The sequence below is a fragment of the Salvelinus namaycush genome, chromosome 24 (assembly GCF_016432855.1).
Source record: "Salvelinus namaycush isolate Seneca chromosome 24, SaNama_1.0, whole genome shotgun sequence".
In the NCBI taxonomy this organism is placed as follows: domain Eukaryota; kingdom Metazoa; phylum Chordata; class Actinopteri; order Salmoniformes; family Salmonidae; genus Salvelinus; species Salvelinus namaycush.
In genome coordinates, this window is record NC_052330.1 from 842,466 (window position 1) to 864,328 (window position 21,863).

The following is a 21,863-nucleotide window of genomic DNA, read 5'->3' on the forward strand; positions in this document are numbered from 1 at the left end:
ATTCCTCAAATTAACTTTTAACAAGGCACACCTGTTAATTGAAATGCATTCCAGGTGACTACCTCATGAAGCTGGTTGGGAGAAATCCAAGAGTGTGCAAAGCTGTCATCAAGGCAAAGGGTGGCTACTCAAACATAATATATATTTTGATTTGTTTAACACTTTTTTGGTTACCACATGATTCCATATGTGTTATTTCATAGGTCTGATCTATTCACTATTGTAATAAAAGAAAGAAAGAAAGAAAAGCCCTTGAATGAGTAGGTGTGTCCAAACTTTTGACTGGTATTGTATGTTGTTTAGGTGTTTTTTCAAGCCAAACTTAAGGTTTAAAGGACCCACAGTCAGGCACTTAAATCCCTAAACAAATAAGAGGTAGTTTGAAGCAAATTATTGTATGCATAATAAAAATAATTTTGAGAAAGAATAGTAATTGAAAATAGGGGACATGCTGAGGTTATTATTGACAGCTGATGTATTATTTAATCAGAAATATATTAAAATTAAGTGAAGAGTGACACAGTAATATTAAGAGTAAGGAACATGATGTGATGAAAGACTTCTCTCATGGATTCAGTTTGAAGTCCTTGTGTCCTTTAGTCCTCCTGTACTAAATTATTAATGGCTCTGACTATGTTGCTATATTTAGAGGGTCAGGAAGTGGGAATATCATTGCATCCTGTGATATTTTACTCCTGTTGCTAATTAAGTGAATGTTGTATCTACTGTATCTCTCATCATCATGAAAGAGCATTAATTCCAGACAAACTCGTTGACCTCGAAACAAACAAATACACCATTCCATAGCCCATTCCAATGCGTTTAGATTTTAATGTTTGAATTGAGAACCATGAGCTCGAGGGAAAATTAATTATAGACTGTCTGAATTTACTTTGATACATGCAGCAACATTTTTAAAATGGCCAGAAATGCATTTACGGGGGAGGAAAGGTCTGATTGTTTTCAACATTTCCTGCTTGCAATAATTTGTGTGGTGTGATGGTTTTCCTTGCCATCTCCAAATTGCTCTCTAAGGCTTGAATAAATATTGTTTATGTTCCTTAAGTTCACGCCCCACTTATGAGTCAACTCCAATGGAGGCCTCTACTGTTGAGCTGTGTCGGGATTTTCAGTCACAAGATATCCCTTCTAAGCCTCTCACAAAATAACCAATTTCCTCAATTTAATCCAACATCACAAACAGATGTTCTCATTAAAGTTGCACAAAATGCACTATGATTTAAGTTGGAGTTTTTTCTTAGGCCAAATGTCTGTTAGTGTACCTTGCTTACACATCTTCTCTATTTATAGGTAATGTGGAAGCTAGCATGAACTGATATGAACAGAGCATTGTGATTGGTCCAGAATGGTGGTGCTATGCAACATCATTCTCAGAACACTAAGTCCATTTGTCTCAGACTGACTATGCTTGTGAATGTCATTTTTTCAAACAATCTTTGAGATAGTTACATTGTCTATTACTTACTACGATGAACATATCATTGGAGGACACCTCATTTGAGATGGGCTGGGCTACAAGGGAAGGTATTGGAAAGGTGGAGTGAGCATCCAAAAGGTGCATTTAATCCAGTACTGTGTGGAGTTTGTCTTTGACAAACTGTGTTGAAAGAGGTCTGGAAGGGGTCCGGAATGCCTGTGGTGTGTCGTTCTGTGGTCTAATTGGGGGGGGGGGGGGGGGGGGAATAGATCCATATAAGCCTTCCCTGGAAGGGAAAAGAAGATATATTATTCAGTCATCAACCTCCAGCAGAAAGGACAGTGACATTACATTCCTTGTTCAGGTCTAGACTAGGTGGGAGTCATAGGGTGGTCTCCACGCAGGATCCGTTCATGTGCAGTGAATGGTTCAGGCAGCCCTCGTTGCGGTGCACAATGAGCACGGGGAAGTAGAGTGCGTCCTGGTAGTCCGGCGGGTTCTCCTCACTAGTTGGCTGGTCCGACGATGTCAGGCAGCGCGTGCTCTCTGTGGGGCACGACGTCTCGTTGAGGCTGCCGCTGCTCTGCCACAAGCAGCTGCGCCGCGAGCCGTAGAGCCGCGACAATGAGAAACGGCTGGCGCTGAAGGGGATGTGTGGGCTAGTCCCGTTGCAGATGCTCAGAGCACTGCGCGAGAAGATGGATGAGCTGCTGATGGTGCGGGGGCAGCGCTCGCAGTTTTGCCGGTAGCTGCCGCACACCGAGTAGGTGTTGGCATTGCTGTCGCCACCTGAGGAGAGCTGAGCAAGGTCCATGAGAACAGCCTCGGAATAGCTGGGCACCAGTTGCTGGTTGGAGCGGATGTGCCACTCCAGCTCGGTGCAATCGATGGTGTTGACCCTAGGGATGTGGTGGCAGTATGGTCGCTCCTCGGACGGTGTGACAGGGACATAGTCGAAGCCGAACAGCTTCTCCACATGGTAGTGGAGGTAGGCTGTGCGGTACTCGGTCAGCACACGCAGCGGCCAGGAGAAGGTGAAGGCAGCGGCTGCCCAGAACACGTAGTTGGACACGTACCAGGGCAGGTGGTCCAGGTCCGAAAAGGCAATCATATACTCCTTAAAGTCTACATTCTTCAGGTGCATGCCCTCGCGGGCCTCCATGTAGTCGTCCAGGCCCTCGTTCTCGGTGAAGAAGCGGGCCCGCTGGGTTAGGTAGGAGTTCTCCGACTCCACATTGGCAAAGCTAAAGCACTTGGTGAACCTCAGCTTGGTGACGGGGAAGCTGTCCAGGCCCTGCAGCTGCTTGGAGATGTCCTTCACGCCGCAGTTGCCGTAGTTAAACTCTGCCTCGGCCACGTGCGTGTTGACACGCTGATGATACACTTGTGTGGTGGTGTAGGCATCGCCGTTACGGTAGCGCGTCACTTGCCGCGTGCGCCGCACGTAATGGTAGCTGATGGCCTTCCACCAGATGCAGGGTGTGGCCTGCTGCATGCGCCCGATGCGCTCACCCACACTCTCCAAGTCCACCTTGTACAGCAGTGCGTTGTGGGTGTGGCAGTGCCAGCACTCCACCAGGTAGACCACGTATAGCATGACCATGAAGGCCACAGGAATGTAGATGTATCCGTTGGAGCAAGGGCTTTCGTGATACATCATTGACTTGACCTTGTAGGCACTGTCGAAGGAAAGCCGCGTCACCTTGGTCACGTGGCACCAGGTCATGGCCCCCACGCAGCCGTACATGAGTAGGGACAGGAGCAGGCATTTCCAGTGGCTATCCCTGCACAGGGACTTACTGAGGGACTGCTTCAGGGACCGCTGCTGCACAGGGGGAAATGGAGAGAGAAAATACCAATGAGTCTGGGAAAACATACCTGTAAGCATTGTTGTGCTAACCATTATACATACAGTGAGAAAATACATATCAAATGCACAATGAGAATGATGAATTGATGGATATTTGAAGCAATAGCAGAAACAGTAAACTTTAAAGAATTTGAGCCAAAAACAACTACTCTTTGCAACACATGAAAAATTCAGCTTTCTAAGTGCTTTGACATATCTTATGCATGAGCAAAGAGCTGCTTGCTCATGTCTTTGCTTGTTATGATCAAACAGTTCAGACTTTATCTGAACTTTCACATGATCAACCTCCCCACGAGAATCTTTTTGTTTCCATTTCTTTTTTTAATTTATACTATTCAATTTTTCATATTTTTTCCAACACTAGGTACAAACATACACATGCGAACATTGATTTACAGATGCACACAAACAACGACTACATCTCATCAGCCCAGATCCGCATGCTCACACTCCCTTCCCTAGTGCCTGCATTATTGTTTGCCACATGGCCTTAAATTGTACAGATTTGTTTTTCTCAGTCGCCTATGTATACATTTTTTCAAGATGAGTGATGAGAAGAGAATCAGCCCATTGGGTATCTCACTATACCCCCATATGCCATGTCTTGAAATTTGCAGACAGACAGATTAAAAGTACATTTACATTGTAATACTTCTGACAGCCAACTTTGTAGCTCTGCCCATTATTTTGGACTTCATAGCATTCCTAGAAAGCATGGATTATTGAGTCATTGTTAGTTTTACACTTAAGATATGACTCTGCCATTGTGCTGTAGAATTTTTATTTTGTCTCTTGTATAATACATTAATTCTATACAATAGTTTATACTGGATTAAGTTTACATTTTCGTTAACTGTAATTTCATTAGTTATGCTCCAACATTCCCTCAATCTTGTGCCAACATCAGTTATTTTTAAGTCTTGGTTCCAATAGTTTATATTTTTTCTAATTAATTGGATATGCTCTCTGTAAGATTTTGTATGTCTTACCTATCATGTGAACATCTCTTTCTGACTCAAATAAGATTCCCTCAAGGTTGCTCTGATGTCCAAAAGATTTCAAATAAAAAATGTTGTGATATGTAACTTGTAAGTTGCATCGATTTGAAAATATCTACATTGGTCAGACCAAAATAGATTTTTTATTCTATCATGGAAATAAATGTATTTCCTGTTACCAAGTCATTTACGGTATCTATGCCTTTAGTTTTCCATGTGGACCAATTTATTGGTGAATTCTGAAAAGCTATCCAAGGATTGTTCCATAGGGTTGTGTTTTTAGGGAGTGATATTTGTTCTTGTAGAATAAGTGTATTTTTCTTCCATATTGTTATAGTGTTCTTAACTATGAAGTTGTTAACGTTCTTAGCTTTATCCTTTGAAAATAAAAAGATTCTGGGGATGAGCATGAGCATCTTCAACATGTATCGATTGTTCCCCTTTAGTGCATTTAACTATATGTCACAAGTAAAAGCCTTGGGTAGTGAGTTGATACAATTCCAAGTCTGGAAGGTTAAAAACTCCCTCACACTTAGGAAGATGTAAAACTTTCTTTTTTATTCTATGACCAGGTATACTTTTTTAAAGAATATCTTCGGTGGGGTAATTGGTATTACCAAAAATAAATACATTCCATTACATTCTGAAGAGGCTTATACTTACCTGTAAGATTTATGGGAAGATTGTACCATTTAATTAAATCTGCTTTCATATGTGACTCGTTTCAGGAAACTGGGGTAGGAGAGCCATTTGAACGTAAACATTTGTTTTATCAAAATGCGTATTTTTTGGGGCAGAAATGCCTTCTGGAACATATGAACTTTCATGTCCCTTAATTACAAACTTGTATGCTATCTGGAAATATGAATAAAAATAGTTAAATTATGAGCCTAGTTAGTTTAGCTACGGAAAAAGTGAGGAACATTCCCGCTAGCCATGATTGGCTGAGATAATGGGGGGCTGGACATGCCGAGAGATGAGATCGGATTAGTCTTGCAGGTTGCACGCGTCTGTCTATAACATGAGCTGGTCAGTATATGTAGGTAATCCTTTCTAACGCTGCGTTTTTTAAAGGTATCACATAGTAGAACTGCAAAACTGTTGCTCTCCACTTTCTGGAGGACCGAGATTTTAAATCAGTGGAATACCGGATGGAATTAGAGAATGATAGGAGATGGAGATAATTCTGGCATTTGATTGCAAATATGTAGAGGAAGTCAAAAAGAGAACACACAGAAGGCTGTTGTATAAAACACCTGTCTCCGGATTACTTCAAATTTAGGGCAACCATGGCATCCGTGACAGAGAGGGAGAAGCGTCCACCCATGTATACGGACGGGTAAGATAGTCTAAGCTACATTTTCAGATATTACACGTTTCTAATTTTGTCAAAAAGTTGTTTTCATTTCAAGTTAAAGCATACTAGCTAGCTAACGTTATGTGTATGATCTGTGTAGTAATATTATTCGTATCTCCGAGCCATTTGCATTGCTAGCTATAGCCTAAAGTTAGCTAGCTAGCTACCATTGAACCTGGTTGGTTAGCTACCTGAAGATTCATGCAGGGTAGTAATGTTAAGAGTTGAGATTATGGTTCATTGTTTAGCTAGCTAGCTACATGACTAAACAAAAGACTCCACTACTATGCAAGTAACCATTTCAATAGAATGTTCATGATGTCACTGCAACAACTGTCGATAGACATAGATGGTAAATTCGCTCTGGCAATTTACTCCGATTGCAGAGCACTCTCATCTGTGTGTGCCAGAGTGCAGAATAACTGACAAATTTACGAACGCTCAACACCCGTTGAATATGGCCGGTGTCAGTAAACGTCAACAAAAAAGCGTAATTAAATTGTTGCCAGCAGCACAGTTACAGTCACCAACGCTCTAGATAACATAAAAACAGCCTAACCAGCTCTGCCAGGGTGAGTAAAATGGTCAGAGTGAGCTGTTCTCTCATTTGTCTCTGGAAGTAGCTCGCCAATGTTAGCCAGTTAGTTTGTGTGCTTCACTGCTGTTGTTAGGTCAGAACGCTTGGAACAACCTTACTTCTCGGCCAGAGTGTCCAGTGTGCGCTCTGAACGCTCCGAGAGCGAAATGCTCTGAATTTATGAATGCACTCTGAGCACAGTCCAGATTGAATTTACGAACACACCCATAGTTTAAACCAGCCTTTAGTCTAGAAATCTTTGGTTTGTTAGTACGTGGCCTCACATGTGAATCCTTAAAGAGATGGGTGGGGCTAACGTTTAAGAGGGTGTGAGCGATGCTGAATGGGTGTAGACAAAGAAGAGCTCTCCAGTAGGTTTACCAAAACATTCAAGGGCCATTTTTCTCAAAAGTGAGGTTACAAGTTTAGCAACTTTCAAAGCAGAATTACTTTCTCATTGTTCCTCAGCTGTAGTGTATGATATACAATTTTCTAGCTCTGAACCGCAGTCCCTTGGCAGGTTATTAAAAACAATTACAATATAAACAATCATTGAGCAGTGAGCACGCACAGAGCAACATAGGACAAGCAAGACATAGCATACAGACAGAGCAACATAGGACAAGCAAGACGTAGCATACAGACAGAGCAACATAGAACAAAAAGCATTAAGAGAAAATTCATAAAAGCAACAAAGTGTTTCCACACCTCACAAGCTACAGACAACAGACAACATGGAAAGCGGCAATACACAGCTAGGGATTATGTTCACAAATCTGATTGACCTTTAGCCATGTCTTCATGTTTTTTGTGAAAGTGTGATAGCTGGTGCAGTTATGTGTGTCTTATGGCAGTGTATTCCAGACATGGGAAGCTCTCACAGAGAAAGCAGATTGACTAAAGGTGCTTTTCCTTAAGGGAACTATACAGTCACCTCTCATGGCAGACCTTGTGGATCTACTGCCATATGTTTGGGTTTTCTGTTTAACAAAAATACTGAGTGGAGGGGGAGCCAGGCCATTTAGGATCTTGAATACAAGACATGCGTCGGTGTATTGCACAAGATTTTCCCAACTCAGGAGCTCATGCTTTCTGAGGATGTAACAGTGCTGATGGCTATTGGGCTTCCTATCAAGCACTTTGAGAGCCTGTTTCTAAACAGACTGAATAGGTTTTAATGTTGTACAACAAGCTTGGGCCCAACTAGTCAAGCAGTATGTTAAGTGGGGGAGTATCATAGATTTGAAGTACAGTTTTGCTACCTCTGTAGTCAAACAATTTCGTATAAATCGGAAATTAGCTAGGTTGAATTTGATTATCTGAATTACCTTTTTCACATGCTTTTTAAAAGAGAGGTTGGAATCAAGTATGATGCCAAGGTACTTAAAATCAGATACCACCTGGAGCTTCTCCCCTGACACATAGACATCTGGCTCAGTAGCATCTGTTGCCCTCTTTGTGAAGAACATGCAAACAGTTTTTTTCACATTGAGATGCAAACACGAGTCACTGAGCCACTTTGTAACCTGGACCATTACAGTAGTGAGTTCTTGTGCAGCTTGTTGTTTGCTCTTTGCATGCACATATATCACTGTATCATCTGCATATATTTGAACTTCAGACCCGGTACAGACAGAAGGCAGATCATTAATGTACAGGCTGAACAGGAGGGGCCCCAGGATTGACCCTTGGGGCACGCCCACATCATCGCTAAGAGTGGGTGACAGCTCCTTGCTCACTCTGACACACTGAGTTCTGCCTTCAAGGTATGATTTCATCCATCTCAAGGCATCGGGGGAAAAGTTGAACTTGGACAATTTTGAAATGAGAATCTCATGGTTAACAGTATCAAAAGCCTTCCTTAGGTCCAGAAACACAGCCCCAACAACGCCCCCATTGTCCATCTTGGACTTCACATTTTCCAGAAGAAAGCAGTTGGCCGTTTCTGTGGAGTGTTTCGCTCTGAAGCCAAACTGCATGGAGTGTAATGTGAAGGGGCTGTTGTTGAGGTGGGCAATCAGTTGTTCTGCTACACACTTTTCAACAACCTTTGACACCACAGGTAGTATACTAATGGGCCTGTAGTTACTCACGTCAGCAGGGTTGCCCGATTTAAAGATGGCCTTTATTATGGCCGACTTCCATACCCTTGGAAACACCCAGAGACCAATAGATGTGTTGGTGACCTTAGTAATGGGGCCAATGAGTGACTCTTTGTAGTTTTTAAGAAAGGTAGAGTCCAGCCCAAACACATCTTTGGCTTTAGAGTTCTTTAGTGAGCTAATCACCTTGTTCACCTTTGACTCAGAAACCTCCCTTATGATGAAGACAGGTTGAGTGTCATTTACTAGCACTGATTCCAAGAAACCAGTCGAGGGGTTCTGTGTCAGTACCCTGACAGAGTCAATAAAGTAGGAATTGAAGGCTATTGCTATTTCGACTGCATCCTGTGTTAGATTGTTATTCACCATGATTTCTAGTCTTTTTGCAGTGTTACTATCTTTCCCTTTTTTAGATTCTCCCAGATCAATTTAGAATTTCCATTTGCTTCACCAATTATGTTAATAAAAAAGTTTGCCTTGGCCTGTCTGATTTCTTTCATCACCTTATTTCTCAACATGGTAAACCTACGTCTGTCATGCTCTAATTTGGATCTTAGGGCTATTTTTAGAGTATAATCTCGTTCTTTCATCAATTTCCAGATTTCTCAATTTAGCCAAGGAAGAGTGCTCTTTTGGCCAGGTTTGGATTTGATTTTCTTTAGGAAACCATTTATTGTAGCCTGGATTGTGGATAGAAAAACCTGACTATCAGCTTCCACGTCTGTATAGGACAAGAGATCATTCCAGTTAATTCCCTTAATTGTGTTTTCAAAATAGTTTAATTCACTCTTAGGTATTCTTAGTTGATTCGGCTTTCTAACAGTAGAGAGGTTAAACCTGCTCTAAGACAGCTTTCTGGCCATAAGTGTCAGATTATGATCAGATAGCCCAGTAACCATATTGAATGATTTAGTCACTCTCTCTGGTATATTACTGAACACCGAATCAATCTGTGTTTTAGAGCAACAAGTCACCCTGGTTGGCACTTTAACTAGCTGTGTAAGGTCAAAGGAATTAGTGATCCGTTTGAGGGTTTTCCTACAAGTTTAGTGTCTGCAACTGACAGAACTTTTCACTTTTTCATTTTGTTACTTTGTTCGAGTGTTTTTGATATTAAATGAAATCATGAACACTTACCACGCTGCGCTTTGGTCCACTCCTTCTGACGACGAGCGTTACACAGTGACATTCTATTAAAATTGACACTTGCATAGTAGAGTCTTTTGTTAAGACATGTAGCTAGCTAGCTAGCTAAACAATGAACCATAATCACAACTCATGATGTTACTACCTTGCATGAATCTGCAGGTAGCTAACCAACCAGGTTCAATGTTAGCTAGCTAACATTAGGCCATGACTAGCCAAGCGAATGGCTCTGAGATACAAATATTAAGATCATACACATAACATTAGCTAGCGAGCCAGCCAGCTAACATTAGCTAGCTAGCTAACAGTTGAAATGAAAACGACTGTCAAAATTAGAAACGTGTAATAATTGAAAATGTAGCTAGCTGGGCTAGCTAGCTAAACCATAAATCCAACTCATGACGTTACTACCCTGAATGAATCTGCAGGTAGCTAACCAACCAGGTTCAATGTTAGCTAGCTAACATTAGGCTATAACTAGCCAAGCTAATGGCTCTGAGATACGAATAAGATCATACACGTAACGTTAGCTAGCCAGCCAGCTAACATTAGTTAGTTAGCTAACAGTACACTTTAACTTGAGTGGCATGTCCAGCCCACTCATTATCTCAGCCACTCATGGCTAGCGGGAAGGTTGCTGACTTTTTCTGTGGCTAAACCAACTACGCTCGTAATTTAACTATTTTATTCGTATTTTCAGATGGCATACAAGTTTGTTATTAAGGCACATGAAAGTTCACATGTTCCAGAAGGTATTTTTGCCAAAAAACAACACATTTTAATTAAAAAAACAAGATATTATGGCTCTCGTGTGAAGTAGTGACCCACACATACACCTAGTTTATCACATTTGTTATTATTTTATTGTCCCAGTTCATTAAACTTATGGGTCTATAATCAGTAGGGAACTCCAGATTTTCCTGCTTTTAATATAACTGAAATAACTGTTTGATACATGGTATCAACAAAAAAAAAAGGAAGTACTGAATACTGAATTGAGTGCCATGTTTGTTTTCATGTGTAAATAGGGGCGCTATTTTGTGTAAATAGGGGCGCTCATTTTGTCCGAAAATGCTAAATAGAATTATATGGGAAAGCCTTCCATTCCTGGTGCTTTAATCCACGTGAATGTTTTAACAGTATATACTATTTATTTTTGGGTGATCTCTGTTTTTAGCGAAAAAAAATAATAATATATTATTTATATATATATTTTCTGCTGTTTATCACTTCAGGGTTGTTGAGTCTAAGAAGTCTATAGGATCTGTCCAACTGTTGTTTAATTCTGATTTATATACATTTTCATAGACGCTTTCTAAAATGTAATTAATCACGTTATTTCCAATTTATGCATTTGTATGTTTATCTTTTTAAATTATAACTGGTATTCTTTTTGCTTGAGCTGTGAGATATTTACCAGGTCTATTTGCCATTAAGTAATATGCTTTATTTGACTTTAAGATGTAATTGTTGGCTCTCTTCGAAAGTAAAAGATCGTATTCCTGCTTAATTTCACGTTTTATTTTCTTCTCTACGCCATCATCCAAGATGGCGTAGCAGTGCAGACGTGTTTTGTTCGTCCTCTCGTGTACTTTTGTATTTTTTCGTCTTTTTTGTATATATTTCAATTTTATTTTCAATCTCTTCTCCATTTTTGTTAAATTATACCTTCCGGTAACCTGCCTCACCCAATGTGATACGGAACCGCTATTATTTAAAAATGTTTAGACCTTATAGCAAGAACCACCTAGCCATCAGAAGCTAACCAGCTAATTAGCTACAAGCTATTTAGTCATTGTTAGTCACTGCTAGCGGCCTTTACCTTCTGCACAGGTACCAGCCCTTTTTATATATATATATATATATATATATTGCCTGGAAAATACTCGCCAGGCTACCAGTAACGGACTGTCTCTCCACTACAATGTCGGATTCCTGCCGTAATCCCTGGACCATTACTCCTGATCTTCACAGCTAGCTAGCACCCACCGAGTTACCCAGTACCGAAGCTATCCCTGAGGCCCACCTCCCAGCCTACTCAGTTGTTCACCCGGACTCCACCCAAACACGGCTAGAACACACTACTCCACCGGATCCTTGCCGTAAGCTCTGCACCTTGGCACCGGTTCACCGCTGCTACCGAGTGGCTATAGTGGCTAACGCCCCTGCCCCGAAGCTAGCACCAGTTAGCCGTGAGCCAGGCGCATCTCCCAGCTAGAAAATTGAATTACTACAACTACAATACCTCTTTCGCCATCTGGCTTGAATCCTTAGTCGACACGGCGCCGCGCCCCGCCGCACCACCACGACTGGTCTGCCGACGAATACTCCATCCACTTTGCCTTCAACCGGCCTCCGTCGGACGTCAGAGCAGACGCTTCTACTAGCCCCGAGCTACTAACTTTACTACTAAAATTAAACGCTGTGTCGCCCGCGTGCTAGCATAGTAGCGACTACTCCGTGGCTTCCCTGTTCCTTCTATTGCTGCCCCCTGGACCCTATGATCACTTGGATACATAGCTGATGCCTGCTGGACTGTCCATTAATCACAGTACTCCATTCTGTTAATTTTTTTTTGTTTATCTGTCGCCCAGCCACGAAGTCAGGCCCTGTGTGTAGTTAACCGACCCTCTCTGCCCATTCATCGCCATTTTACCTGTTGTTGTTTTAGCTGATTAGCTGTTGTTGTCTCACCCGTTGTTGTCTTAGCTAGCTCTCCAAATCAACACCTGTGATTACTTTATGCCTCGCTGTATGTCTCTCTCATATGTCAATATGCCTTGTATACTGTTGTTTAGGTTAGTTATCATTGTTTTAGTTTACAATGGAGCCCCTAGTTCCACTCATTATACCTTTGATACCTCCTTTGTCCCACCTCCCACACATGCGGTGACCTCACCCATTATAACCAGCTTATCCAGAGATACAACCTCTCTTATCATCACTCAGTGCCTGGGCTTACCTCCGCTGTACCCGCACCCCACCATACCCCTGGCTCCACATTATGCCCTGAATCTATTCTACCACGACAAGAAATCTGCTTCTTTTATTCTTTGTCCCCAATGCTCTAGGCGACCAGTTTTGATAGCCTTTAGCCGTACCCTCATCCTACTCCTCCTCTGTTCCTCGGGTGATGTGGAGGTAAACCCAGGCCCTGCGTGTCCCCAGGCACCCTCATTTGTTGACTTCTGTGATCGAAAAAGCCTTGGTTTCATGCATGTCAACATCAGAAGCCTCCTCCCTAAGTTTGTTTTACTCACTGCTTTAGCACACTCCGCCAACCCTGATTTCCTTGCCGTGTCTGAATCCTGGCTTAGGAAGGCCACCAACAATTCTGAGATTTCCATACCCAACTACAACATTTTCCGTCAAGATAGAACTGCCAAAGTGTGAGGAGTTGCAATCTACTGCAAAGATAGCCTGCAAAGGTCTGTCATGCTTTCCAGGTCTATACCCAAACAGTTTGAACTTCTAATTTAAAAAATGAACCTCTCCAGAAATAAGTCTCTCACTGTTGCCGCCTGCTATCGACCCCCCTCCGCTCCCAGCTGTGCCCTGGACACAATTTGTGAATTGATCGCCCCCCATCTAGCTTCAGAGTTCGTTCTGTTAGGTGACCTAAACTGGGATATGCTTAACACCCCGGCAGTCCTACAATCTAAGCTATATGCCCTCAATCTCACACAAATCATCAAAGAACCCACCAGGTACAACCCTAAATCCGTAAATATGGGCACCCTCATAGACATTATCCTGACCAACTTGCCCTCCAAATACACCTCCGCTGTTTTCAATCAGGATCTCAGCGATCACTGCCTCATTGCCTGTATCCGTTATGGGTCCGCGGTCAAACGACCACCCCTCATCACTGTCAAACGCTCCCTAAAACGCTTCTGCGAGCAGGCCTTTCTAATCGACCTGGCCCGGGTATCCTGGAAGGATATTGACCTCATCCAGTCAGTCGAGGATGCCTGGTCATTCTTTAAAAGTAATTTCCTCACCATCTTAGATAAGCATGCTCCGTTCACAAAATGCAGAACTAAGAACAGCTTTAGCCCATGGTTTACTCCAGACCTGACTGCCCTTGACCAGCACATTAACATCCTGTGGCGGACTGCAATAGCATCGAATAGTCCCCGCGATATGCAACTGTTCAGGGAAGTCAGGAACCAATACACACAGTCAGTCAGGAAAGCAAAGGATAGCTTTTTCAAGCAGAAATTCGCATCCTGTAGCTCTAACTCCAAAATGTTTTGGGACACTGTAAAGTCCATGGAGAACAAGATCACCTCCTCCCAGCTGCCCACTGCACTGAGGCTAGGTACCACGGTCACCACTGATAAATCCATGATAATCGAATATTTCAATAAGCATTTCTCAACGGCTGGCCATGCCTTCCTCCTGGCTACTCCAACCCCGGCCAACAGCTCCGCCCCCTCCGCAGCTACTCGCCCAAACCTCCCCAGCTTCTCCTTCACCCAAATCCAGATAGCAGATGTTCTGAAAGAGCTGCAAAACCTGGACCCGTACAAATCAACTGGGATAGACAATCTGGACCCTCTCTTTCTAAAACTATCCGCCGCCATTGTTGCAACCCCTATTACCAGCCTGTTCAACCTCTCTTTCGTATCGTCCGAGATCCCTAAAGATTGGAAAGCTGCCACGGTCATCCCCCACTTCAAAGGGGGTGACACCCTAGACCCAAACTGTTACAGACCTATATCCATCCTGCCCTGCCTATCTAAGTTAATAAACAGATCACTGACCATTTCGAATCCCACCGTACCTTCTCTGCTGTGCAATCTGGCTTCCGAGCCGGTCACGGGTGCACCTCAGCCAAGCACAAGTACTAAACGATATCATAACCGCCATCGATAAAAGACAGTACTGTGCAGCTGTCTTCATCGACCTGGCCAAGGCTTTCGATTCTGTCAATCACCGTATTCTTATCGGCAGACTCAATAGCCTTGGTTTTTCTAATGACTGCCTCGCCTGGTTCACCAACTACTTTGCTGACTGAGTTCAGTGTGTCAAATTGGAGGGCATGTTGTCTGGACCTCTGGCAGTCTCTATGGGGGTACCACAGGGTTCAATTCTCGGGCCGACTCTTTTCTCTGTATATATCAAAGATGTTGCTCTTGCTGCGGGCGATTCCCTGATCCACCTCTACGCAGACGACACCATTCTGTATACTTTTGGCCCTTCCTTGGACACTGTGCTAACTAGCCCTCAAACGAGCTTCAATGCCATACAACACTCCTTCCGTGGCCTCCAACTGCTCTTAAACGCTAGTAAAAATCAAATGCATGCTTTTCAACCGTTCGCTGCCCGCACCCGCCCGCCCGACTAGCATCACCACCCTTGACGGTTCCGACCTAGAATATGTGGACAACTATAAATACCTAGGTGTCTGGCTAGACTGTAAACTCTCCTTCCAGACTCATATTAAGCATCTCCAATCCAAAATCAAATCTAGAATCGGCTTCCTTTTTCGCAACAAAGCCTCCTTCACTCACGCCGCCAAACTTACCCTAGTAAAACTGACTATCATACCGATTCTCGACTTTGGCGATGTCATCTACAAAATTGCTTCCAATACTCTACTCAGCAAACTGGATGCAGTCTATCACAGTGCCATCCGTTTTGTTACCAAATCACCTTATACCACCCACCACTGCGACCTGTATGCTCTAGTCGGCTGGCCCTCGCTACATATTCATCGCCAGACCCACTGGCTCCAGGTCATCTATAAGTCTATGCTAGGTAAAGCTCCGCCTTATCTCAGTTCACTGGTCACGATAACAACACCCACCCGTAGCACACGTTCCAGCAGGTATATCTCACTGGTCATCCCCAAAGCCAACACCTCATTTGGCTGCCTTTCCTTCCAGTTCTCTGCTGCCAGTGACTGAAACGAATTGCAAAAATCGCTGAAGTTTGAGACTTTTATTTCCCTCACCAACTTTAAACATCAACTGTCTGAGCAGCTAACCGATCGCTGCAGCTGTACATAGTCCATCTGTAAATAGCCCACCCAATCTACCTACCTCACCCCCATACTGTTTTTATTTCATTTACTTTTCTGCTCTTTTGCACACCAGTATTTCTACTTGCACATCATCATCTGCTCATTTATCACTCCAGTGTTAATCTGCTAAATTGTAATTATTCGCTCCTATGGCCTATTTATTGCCTACCTCCTCATGCCTTGTGCACACTTTCTTTTTTCTACTGTGTCATTGACTTGTTTATTGTGTTATTGGCTTGTTTATTGTTTACTCCATGTGTAACTCTGTGTTGTTGTCTGTGTCACACTGCTTTGCTTTATATTGGCCAGGTCGCAGTTGCAAATGAGAACTTGTTCTCAACTAGCCTACCTGGTTGAATGAAGGTAAAATAAAGATAAAATAAATTAAATGACCTTCTAATGATTTTTATAGAATTTTGTAAGAGATTTATTTTTATTTGATGTTAATTTCTAAATCAGATGTATCTTTTGCTGAGAATGAGATTATCATTTTTTTATGTATGATTTAGGTCACCTGCTAAAATAATTATTCCTGTCTGGATTTGATCTAATATAGCTGGAATACTATCTAAAAAAAATATTTTCTCTTGGTGGGATATACAATGAAATCAATGTATAGTTTTCACCATGTAAGGTACAATTCAACATTAGAAAACGGTCGTATTGTGTCCATGTGCTGGGATATAAGGGTAAATGTTGGGGGTGCTGAGAATCTGTAGTGCGGGAGAAAAATAAAATCACGCACTATAGACGGCTACATCGGTCCGCTAGTACAGGACTACTAAAGAAGTTCCAGTGCACTACTTTTGTGAAAAAACTAAATATAAAAAAAAAAAATACAAAAAATTGCCCGAGCATCAGACGGCTATATCGCTCCCCTAATACAGGAATAAGTAAAGGCCCAGTGTACTACTTTTGTGAGAAAAAACTAAATTTATTAAGAAATATAGATATTCTTTTACAGATTTTTTTCAGATTTTTCAGGGGGTGCTGCAGCACCCTCGGCACCCCTACTTCCCGCGGCTATACATAGAAGTGTCTGAAGCCCTCCTAGTCACTCCATCCTCACCAATCCTCACCCTCCTCACTCGCTTCTCACCAATAACCACCATTGAATCTTAGTTATAATGACAAACAAGGAATACAAATTATTTGACATTCGCCAAAGAGCTGCTTGCTCATGTCTTTAGTTTGTTATGATCAAACGGCTCACACACTTCATCTGAACTTTCACATGATCAACCTCTTCAAGAGAATCTTCCCATTTCAGGTCATTGAGAAAACACTGAATGTCGCCATGACATACAAGAACCTCACATACTACCAGTAACTTCAAGTGAATGTGAAACCCTCCCGGTTAATGGCGTATGTGGATATAGGGGTCTTCTGATCAAATATACAGTAAAGACTACCATAATAAAAGTGAAATGAGCTGTACTAGCTACATAATTATATTTCATAATATAAATGGTATGTATTCAAATGGATATCTAAAACACTTAAAGGATTGGAATAGTATTCCAAAATTGTGAACTGTTAAAAGAGCAAACCATCCCAATTACATCCTGCAGTAATTTCATCCAGACACCATGAAGCTGGTGGCATCTTTTCCACCCAAGGGCACTGCAAGCCCGAGTGCCTGCATCAGAAGCTGGTCACGCCTTATGGGATGGAAAAAGCCCCAGGATGGATGGATTATAGCGCAGTTCATTCATACATTTGCTTATCAGTCATCACACAAGGGGCAAAGATTGATTGACCTAATCGTGTATAGTACAGGAGGCTCGCTGGACATCGTCGCCAACATGGTGGGGAAAGATGGTGGTACTTTTGGCAGGGGATGAATTCATTAGAACTGAAAGGTCCTACTAATCACTGCAAACAAACCCAAACAACCCAGAGTCAGTTAGAGGGGACCTAAGCTAGACCAGGGCTACTAGCTATGTCATGGGCCAGAGCTAGTGTGGACCAGGAGACATCTGCAGCTGGATGCTTCTCGTTGTTTAGGGTACCTGTTTCGGGTTGTGTGTAGTTGTTTAGGGTACCTGTTTGAGGTACCTCTTTGGGGTTGTTTGTGGGTCTTTGGGGTACCTGTTTGGGGTTGTTTGTGGTTGTTTGGGGTACCTGTTTGGGGTTGTTTGTGTTTGCGCTTTGAGGTTCACAGACCAGGCGGCATCAGCATGCATAATCTACAGCTGGATGCTTCTTGTTGTTTGGGTTTGTTTGGGATTGTTTGTGGTCGTGTTGGGTATCTGCTTTGGGTTGTTTGGGGTTGTTTGGGTTACTTGTTTGGGGTATCTGTTTGGGGTACCTGTTTGTGGTTGCGCTTTGAGGTTTGCAGACCAGGCGGCATCATCACGCATAATCTACAGCTGGATGCTTCTCGTTATTTGGGTTTGTTTGGGGTACCAGTTTGGGGTTGTTTGCGGTACCTGTCTGGGGTTATTTGGGGTTGTTTGGGGTACCTGTTTGGGGTTGTTTGGGGTACCTGTTGGGGTTGTTTGGCGTACCTGTTTGGGGTACCTGTTTGGGGTTGTTTGTGGTTGCGCTTTGAGGTTTGCAGACCAGGCGGCTGGATGCTTCTCATTGTTTGGGGTTGCTTGTGATTGTATGGGGGTTGTTTAAGGTTGTTTGCGATACCTATTTGGGGTTTTGGGATACCTCTTTGGGGTACCTGTTTGGGGTTGTTCGTGGTTGTTTGGGGTACCTGTTTGGTTGTTTCGGGTACCTGTTTGGGGTTGCTTGTGGTTGTTTGTGGATTATTTAAGTTTGTTTGAGGTACCTGTTTGGGGTACTTGTTTGGGTTTGTTTGGGGTTGTTTTTAGTTGTTTGGAGTACCTTTTTGGGGTTGTTTGTAGTTCTTTGGGGTTGTCTGGGGTACCTGTTTGGGGCACCTGTTTGGAGTTGTTTGTGGGGTTGTTTGGGGTACCTGTTTGGGGTTGTTTGTGGTTGCGTTCTGAGGTTCGCAGACCAGGGGGCTGGATGCTTCTTGTTGTTTGGGGGTTGTTTAAGGTTGTATGGGGTACCTGTTTGGCGTACCTGTTTGGGGTTGTTTGTAGTTGTTTGGGATACCTGTTTGTGGTTGTTTGGGGTACTTGTTTGGGGGTACCTGTTAGGAGTTGTTTGTGGTTGTTTGGGGTACCTGTTTAGGGTTGTTTGTGGGTCTTTGGGGTACCTGTTTGGGGTTATTTGGGACACCTGTTTATGGTTGTTTGGGGTGATTAGAAGGATCTGAACTGAACAGTACCGTACACAAGGAGGGCAGGACACTGCAAACAGCTAGGAAGAGGAGGCATTGTGTTCACTTTATATAATTCTTTCCATGGTTCTATTGCATGTCAATAATACTGTATAGACAACCTTTTTGGGGATTTAAATACAGGTTTCACCAAACTCTATTTCAGGTTTTTACAACACCTGACAGCACTCCATAATTATCCTCCCCTTACCTTGTCACGTGACATGGTCCCCTGTCAACAAAACACCCCACAGGGCAGAGGGCTTAGCACTGAATTTCCCCCTTCTGCTGATAACGCTACCACAATGGAATATTAGTTATTCACTGGCCAGCCCCTGTTGCATTCCAGCCCCTGTTGTGCCCTCTTTCTGAATTGACAATAAAATAATATGCACTAAAGCAGCATGGCATGAGATAATAATTGATTGTAGTGGGTGTGGTGTCCCTAGGCCTACTCATCTAATATTAGCATTTGAAGGGTCCTTGTTGTGTTATACATCTATTTGAACACAGTGGATATTACACTACATTTTCTTTTTAGTAAGACTTTTAATTTGCAACACTCACTACTGTGTTTCAAACTGCCTCTGGAAGCAACTTCAGCACAGGAACTGTTCGTCGGGAGCTTCATGAAATGGGTTTCCATGCGTTGGCTGGAGTGGTATAAAGCTTGCCGCCATTGGACTCTGGAGCGTTTCCGTTCTCTGGGGTGATGAATTCCGCTTCACCATCTGGCAGTCCGACGGACGAATCTGGGTTTGACGGATGCCAGGAGAATGCTACCTGCCTGAATGCATAGTGCCAGTTTGGTGGAGGAGGAATAATGGTCTGGGGCTGTTTTTCATGGTTTAGGCTCCTTGGTTCTAGTGAAGGGAAATCTTAACGCTACAGCATACAATGACATTCTAGACGATTCTATGCTTCCAACTTTGTGGCAACAGTTTGGGGAAGGCCCTTTCCTGTTTCAGCATGACAATGCCCCTGTGCACAAAGTGAGGTCCATACAGAAATGGTTTGTTGAGATCGGTGTGGAAGAACTTGACTGCCCGCACAGAGCCCTGACCTCAACCACATCGAACACCTTTGGGATTAATTGGAATGCTTACTGCGAGCCAGGCCTAATTTCCCAACACCAGTGCCCAACCGCGTTTGATTATCTATTTTGGTCTGATGTATATCATGGATCGCAAAAATCAATATATTGTATATTCTCCATGACCACTTGCCTCAACAACACAGTTTTAAAAAGGGTTTGGGAAACCCTAGAGGAAAGCAGAATAGCAAGTACAGCCATTGTTGAGTCAATTCTAAAAGTAACTTGATTAATATTTTTTATTAAGAACGCATTTTGCAGTCACTGCTTCTGAAATTTTAAGATGAATTTGAGAAAAGCTGATTGAAAAAGCAGAGGGAATCTTAATATTTAAATGGTGAAACTAAGTTAAACACCAAGCAATTAAATATCATCAATGTGGAGGCAGCTGGAATCATGAATTAATGATATCAAAAATGTTAAATGATTTTCTTTCACATGCAGTGTGGGTGGTTTTAATGCCTTCTTGCTGGATATTAGGAGGTAATGTAATATCATTCAAAAAATGTAACAACGCATATTTGTAGCCGTTACAGCAATTAAGCATGACAGACAAAAACCTCCCTGATGAATTCTGCATAGGAGCTCCAAACAGCCACAATGATGATCCTCTCAGGTGATCTAATTTTCACCAGAGGTGTGTTCAACAAATGGTGTTGATGAAGCACAAAGTGAGGATGTTAGATAAGTCAGCGATTATTTTAGGGTTTATTTGGGTTCACAGGCTTTCATTCACACTTCCTGTTACATGGCATTTCATTTAAATTACTTATTTTTATTGGCTACAATACCCTACATTGTATTTCAACGATTTCGAGCAATGGCTTATTAGTGTGTTCTATCTATTGCCTCCAACTGAGTTCCTTTCAAGCTGACACTTCTATATTGTTAAGACTGGTTCTGCGTTACATGAAAAAAATGTTTTGTGTAATAGAAGGGCTAATTGAAGAGATATTGCTTGCCCAACTTCCATGTTGATGGTTAGAAGTCATAATTGGGCCAATGTAGGCTAATGTAAAGTAAAAACAAAAGTTTGACTCAACATCAGCACCTCTCAAGACTTAAACCTTGATTGGAAATGTAAATTCTTCAGTCCTAGGTTTAATTCAGAAGTGTGATAATAGGAACTGTGAGTGTGAGGTAATGAATACTCACACATTAAAATGGTTAGTGACACATCCTATCTACTGATAATAAACCCTTCTACTAAATCATCATCCAATCCTTGGCTATACAAAGCAGATCGGAATATAACCAGCCAGCAGTTAAACATTTGTATACAACTGAGTGTTTCCTGATGTAAACCTATTCAGAATGACAGTAAAAACAAGAGGGCCTGATTGTAACAATTATAAATAATACTTTTTTGTGAAATTCCCCTAAATGTTAAAATGGGTGTGTAAATGAACATTAAAAAGGCTTTCATAATCCCTTGCCTTGGAAGACCATGACAGGAATAGCATATAGCCTGTCATATCTCCTCAGACAGGGGGCTGTCAATAATTTTGATACGCACCAGAGAGGGACCATTTCATGGGGACATGACCATTTCGTTGACTGGAAGGGAGAGAAAAACAAGCACACACTCACGTAGTTTACCTACGCTCACGCGCAAACACACACGCACAGAAACTTGCACAGTCAAACTACACCACATATTTGATAATATGGTCAAAACCATATACGATTTACAGTGATAAACGGTAGCCTAAGAAACGTATTCAAAACAAGATTGGTGCAGATGTGCTGATGCAGCGCATAATGCGTTCATTTTAAGTGGGTAATTGAACCGATATCTCAGAATCGGAATAGGGCTCAGGTTACGTGGGATTTAGCTATGATATGAATATGAACCATTTTCTAAATGCACGATTCGCTTAGCAGCTCTCGTACAGCCGCAAGCTAAACAAAGCTTTTCTCTTCTCTCACCTCCTCGCGGGGGCTCTCTTCTGTGTCCTCCTCTGGAACGGTAGCGGTGCTGCTCTCACTGGCCGTTGCAGCCGATGCTGGGGACAT

At 42.5% G+C, this 21,863-nt stretch overlaps 1 protein-coding gene across 1 annotated transcript; it reads right to left on the bottom strand.

Annotated features, from left to right (window-relative positions):
- Window positions 1–1,820: 1,820 nt before the first annotated feature.
- LOC120019230 (transmembrane protein 151B-like) lies at window positions 1,821–21,863 on the bottom strand. The gene is made up of 2 exons (XM_038962552.1): window positions 21,777–21,863; window positions 1,821–3,263 (listed from the first exon to the last, which is right to left on the bottom strand). The coding sequence occupies exons 1-2, from the start codon at window positions 21,861–21,863 to the stop codon at window positions 1,821–1,823; spliced, it is 1,530 nt and encodes a 509-aa protein (XP_038818480.1).

Excerpts from the sequence above, each read along its gene's own strand:
- LOC120019230 (XM_038962552.1), bottom strand. The coding sequence starts at position 21,863 with ATGTCCCCAGCATCGGCTGCAACGGCCAGTGAGAGCAGCACCGCTACC. Across the intron at positions 3,264-21,776 it reads AAGAGAGCCCCCGCGAGGAG|CAGCGGTCCCTGAAGCAGTC; the intron begins GTGAGAGAAGAG and ends CCCCCTGTGCAG.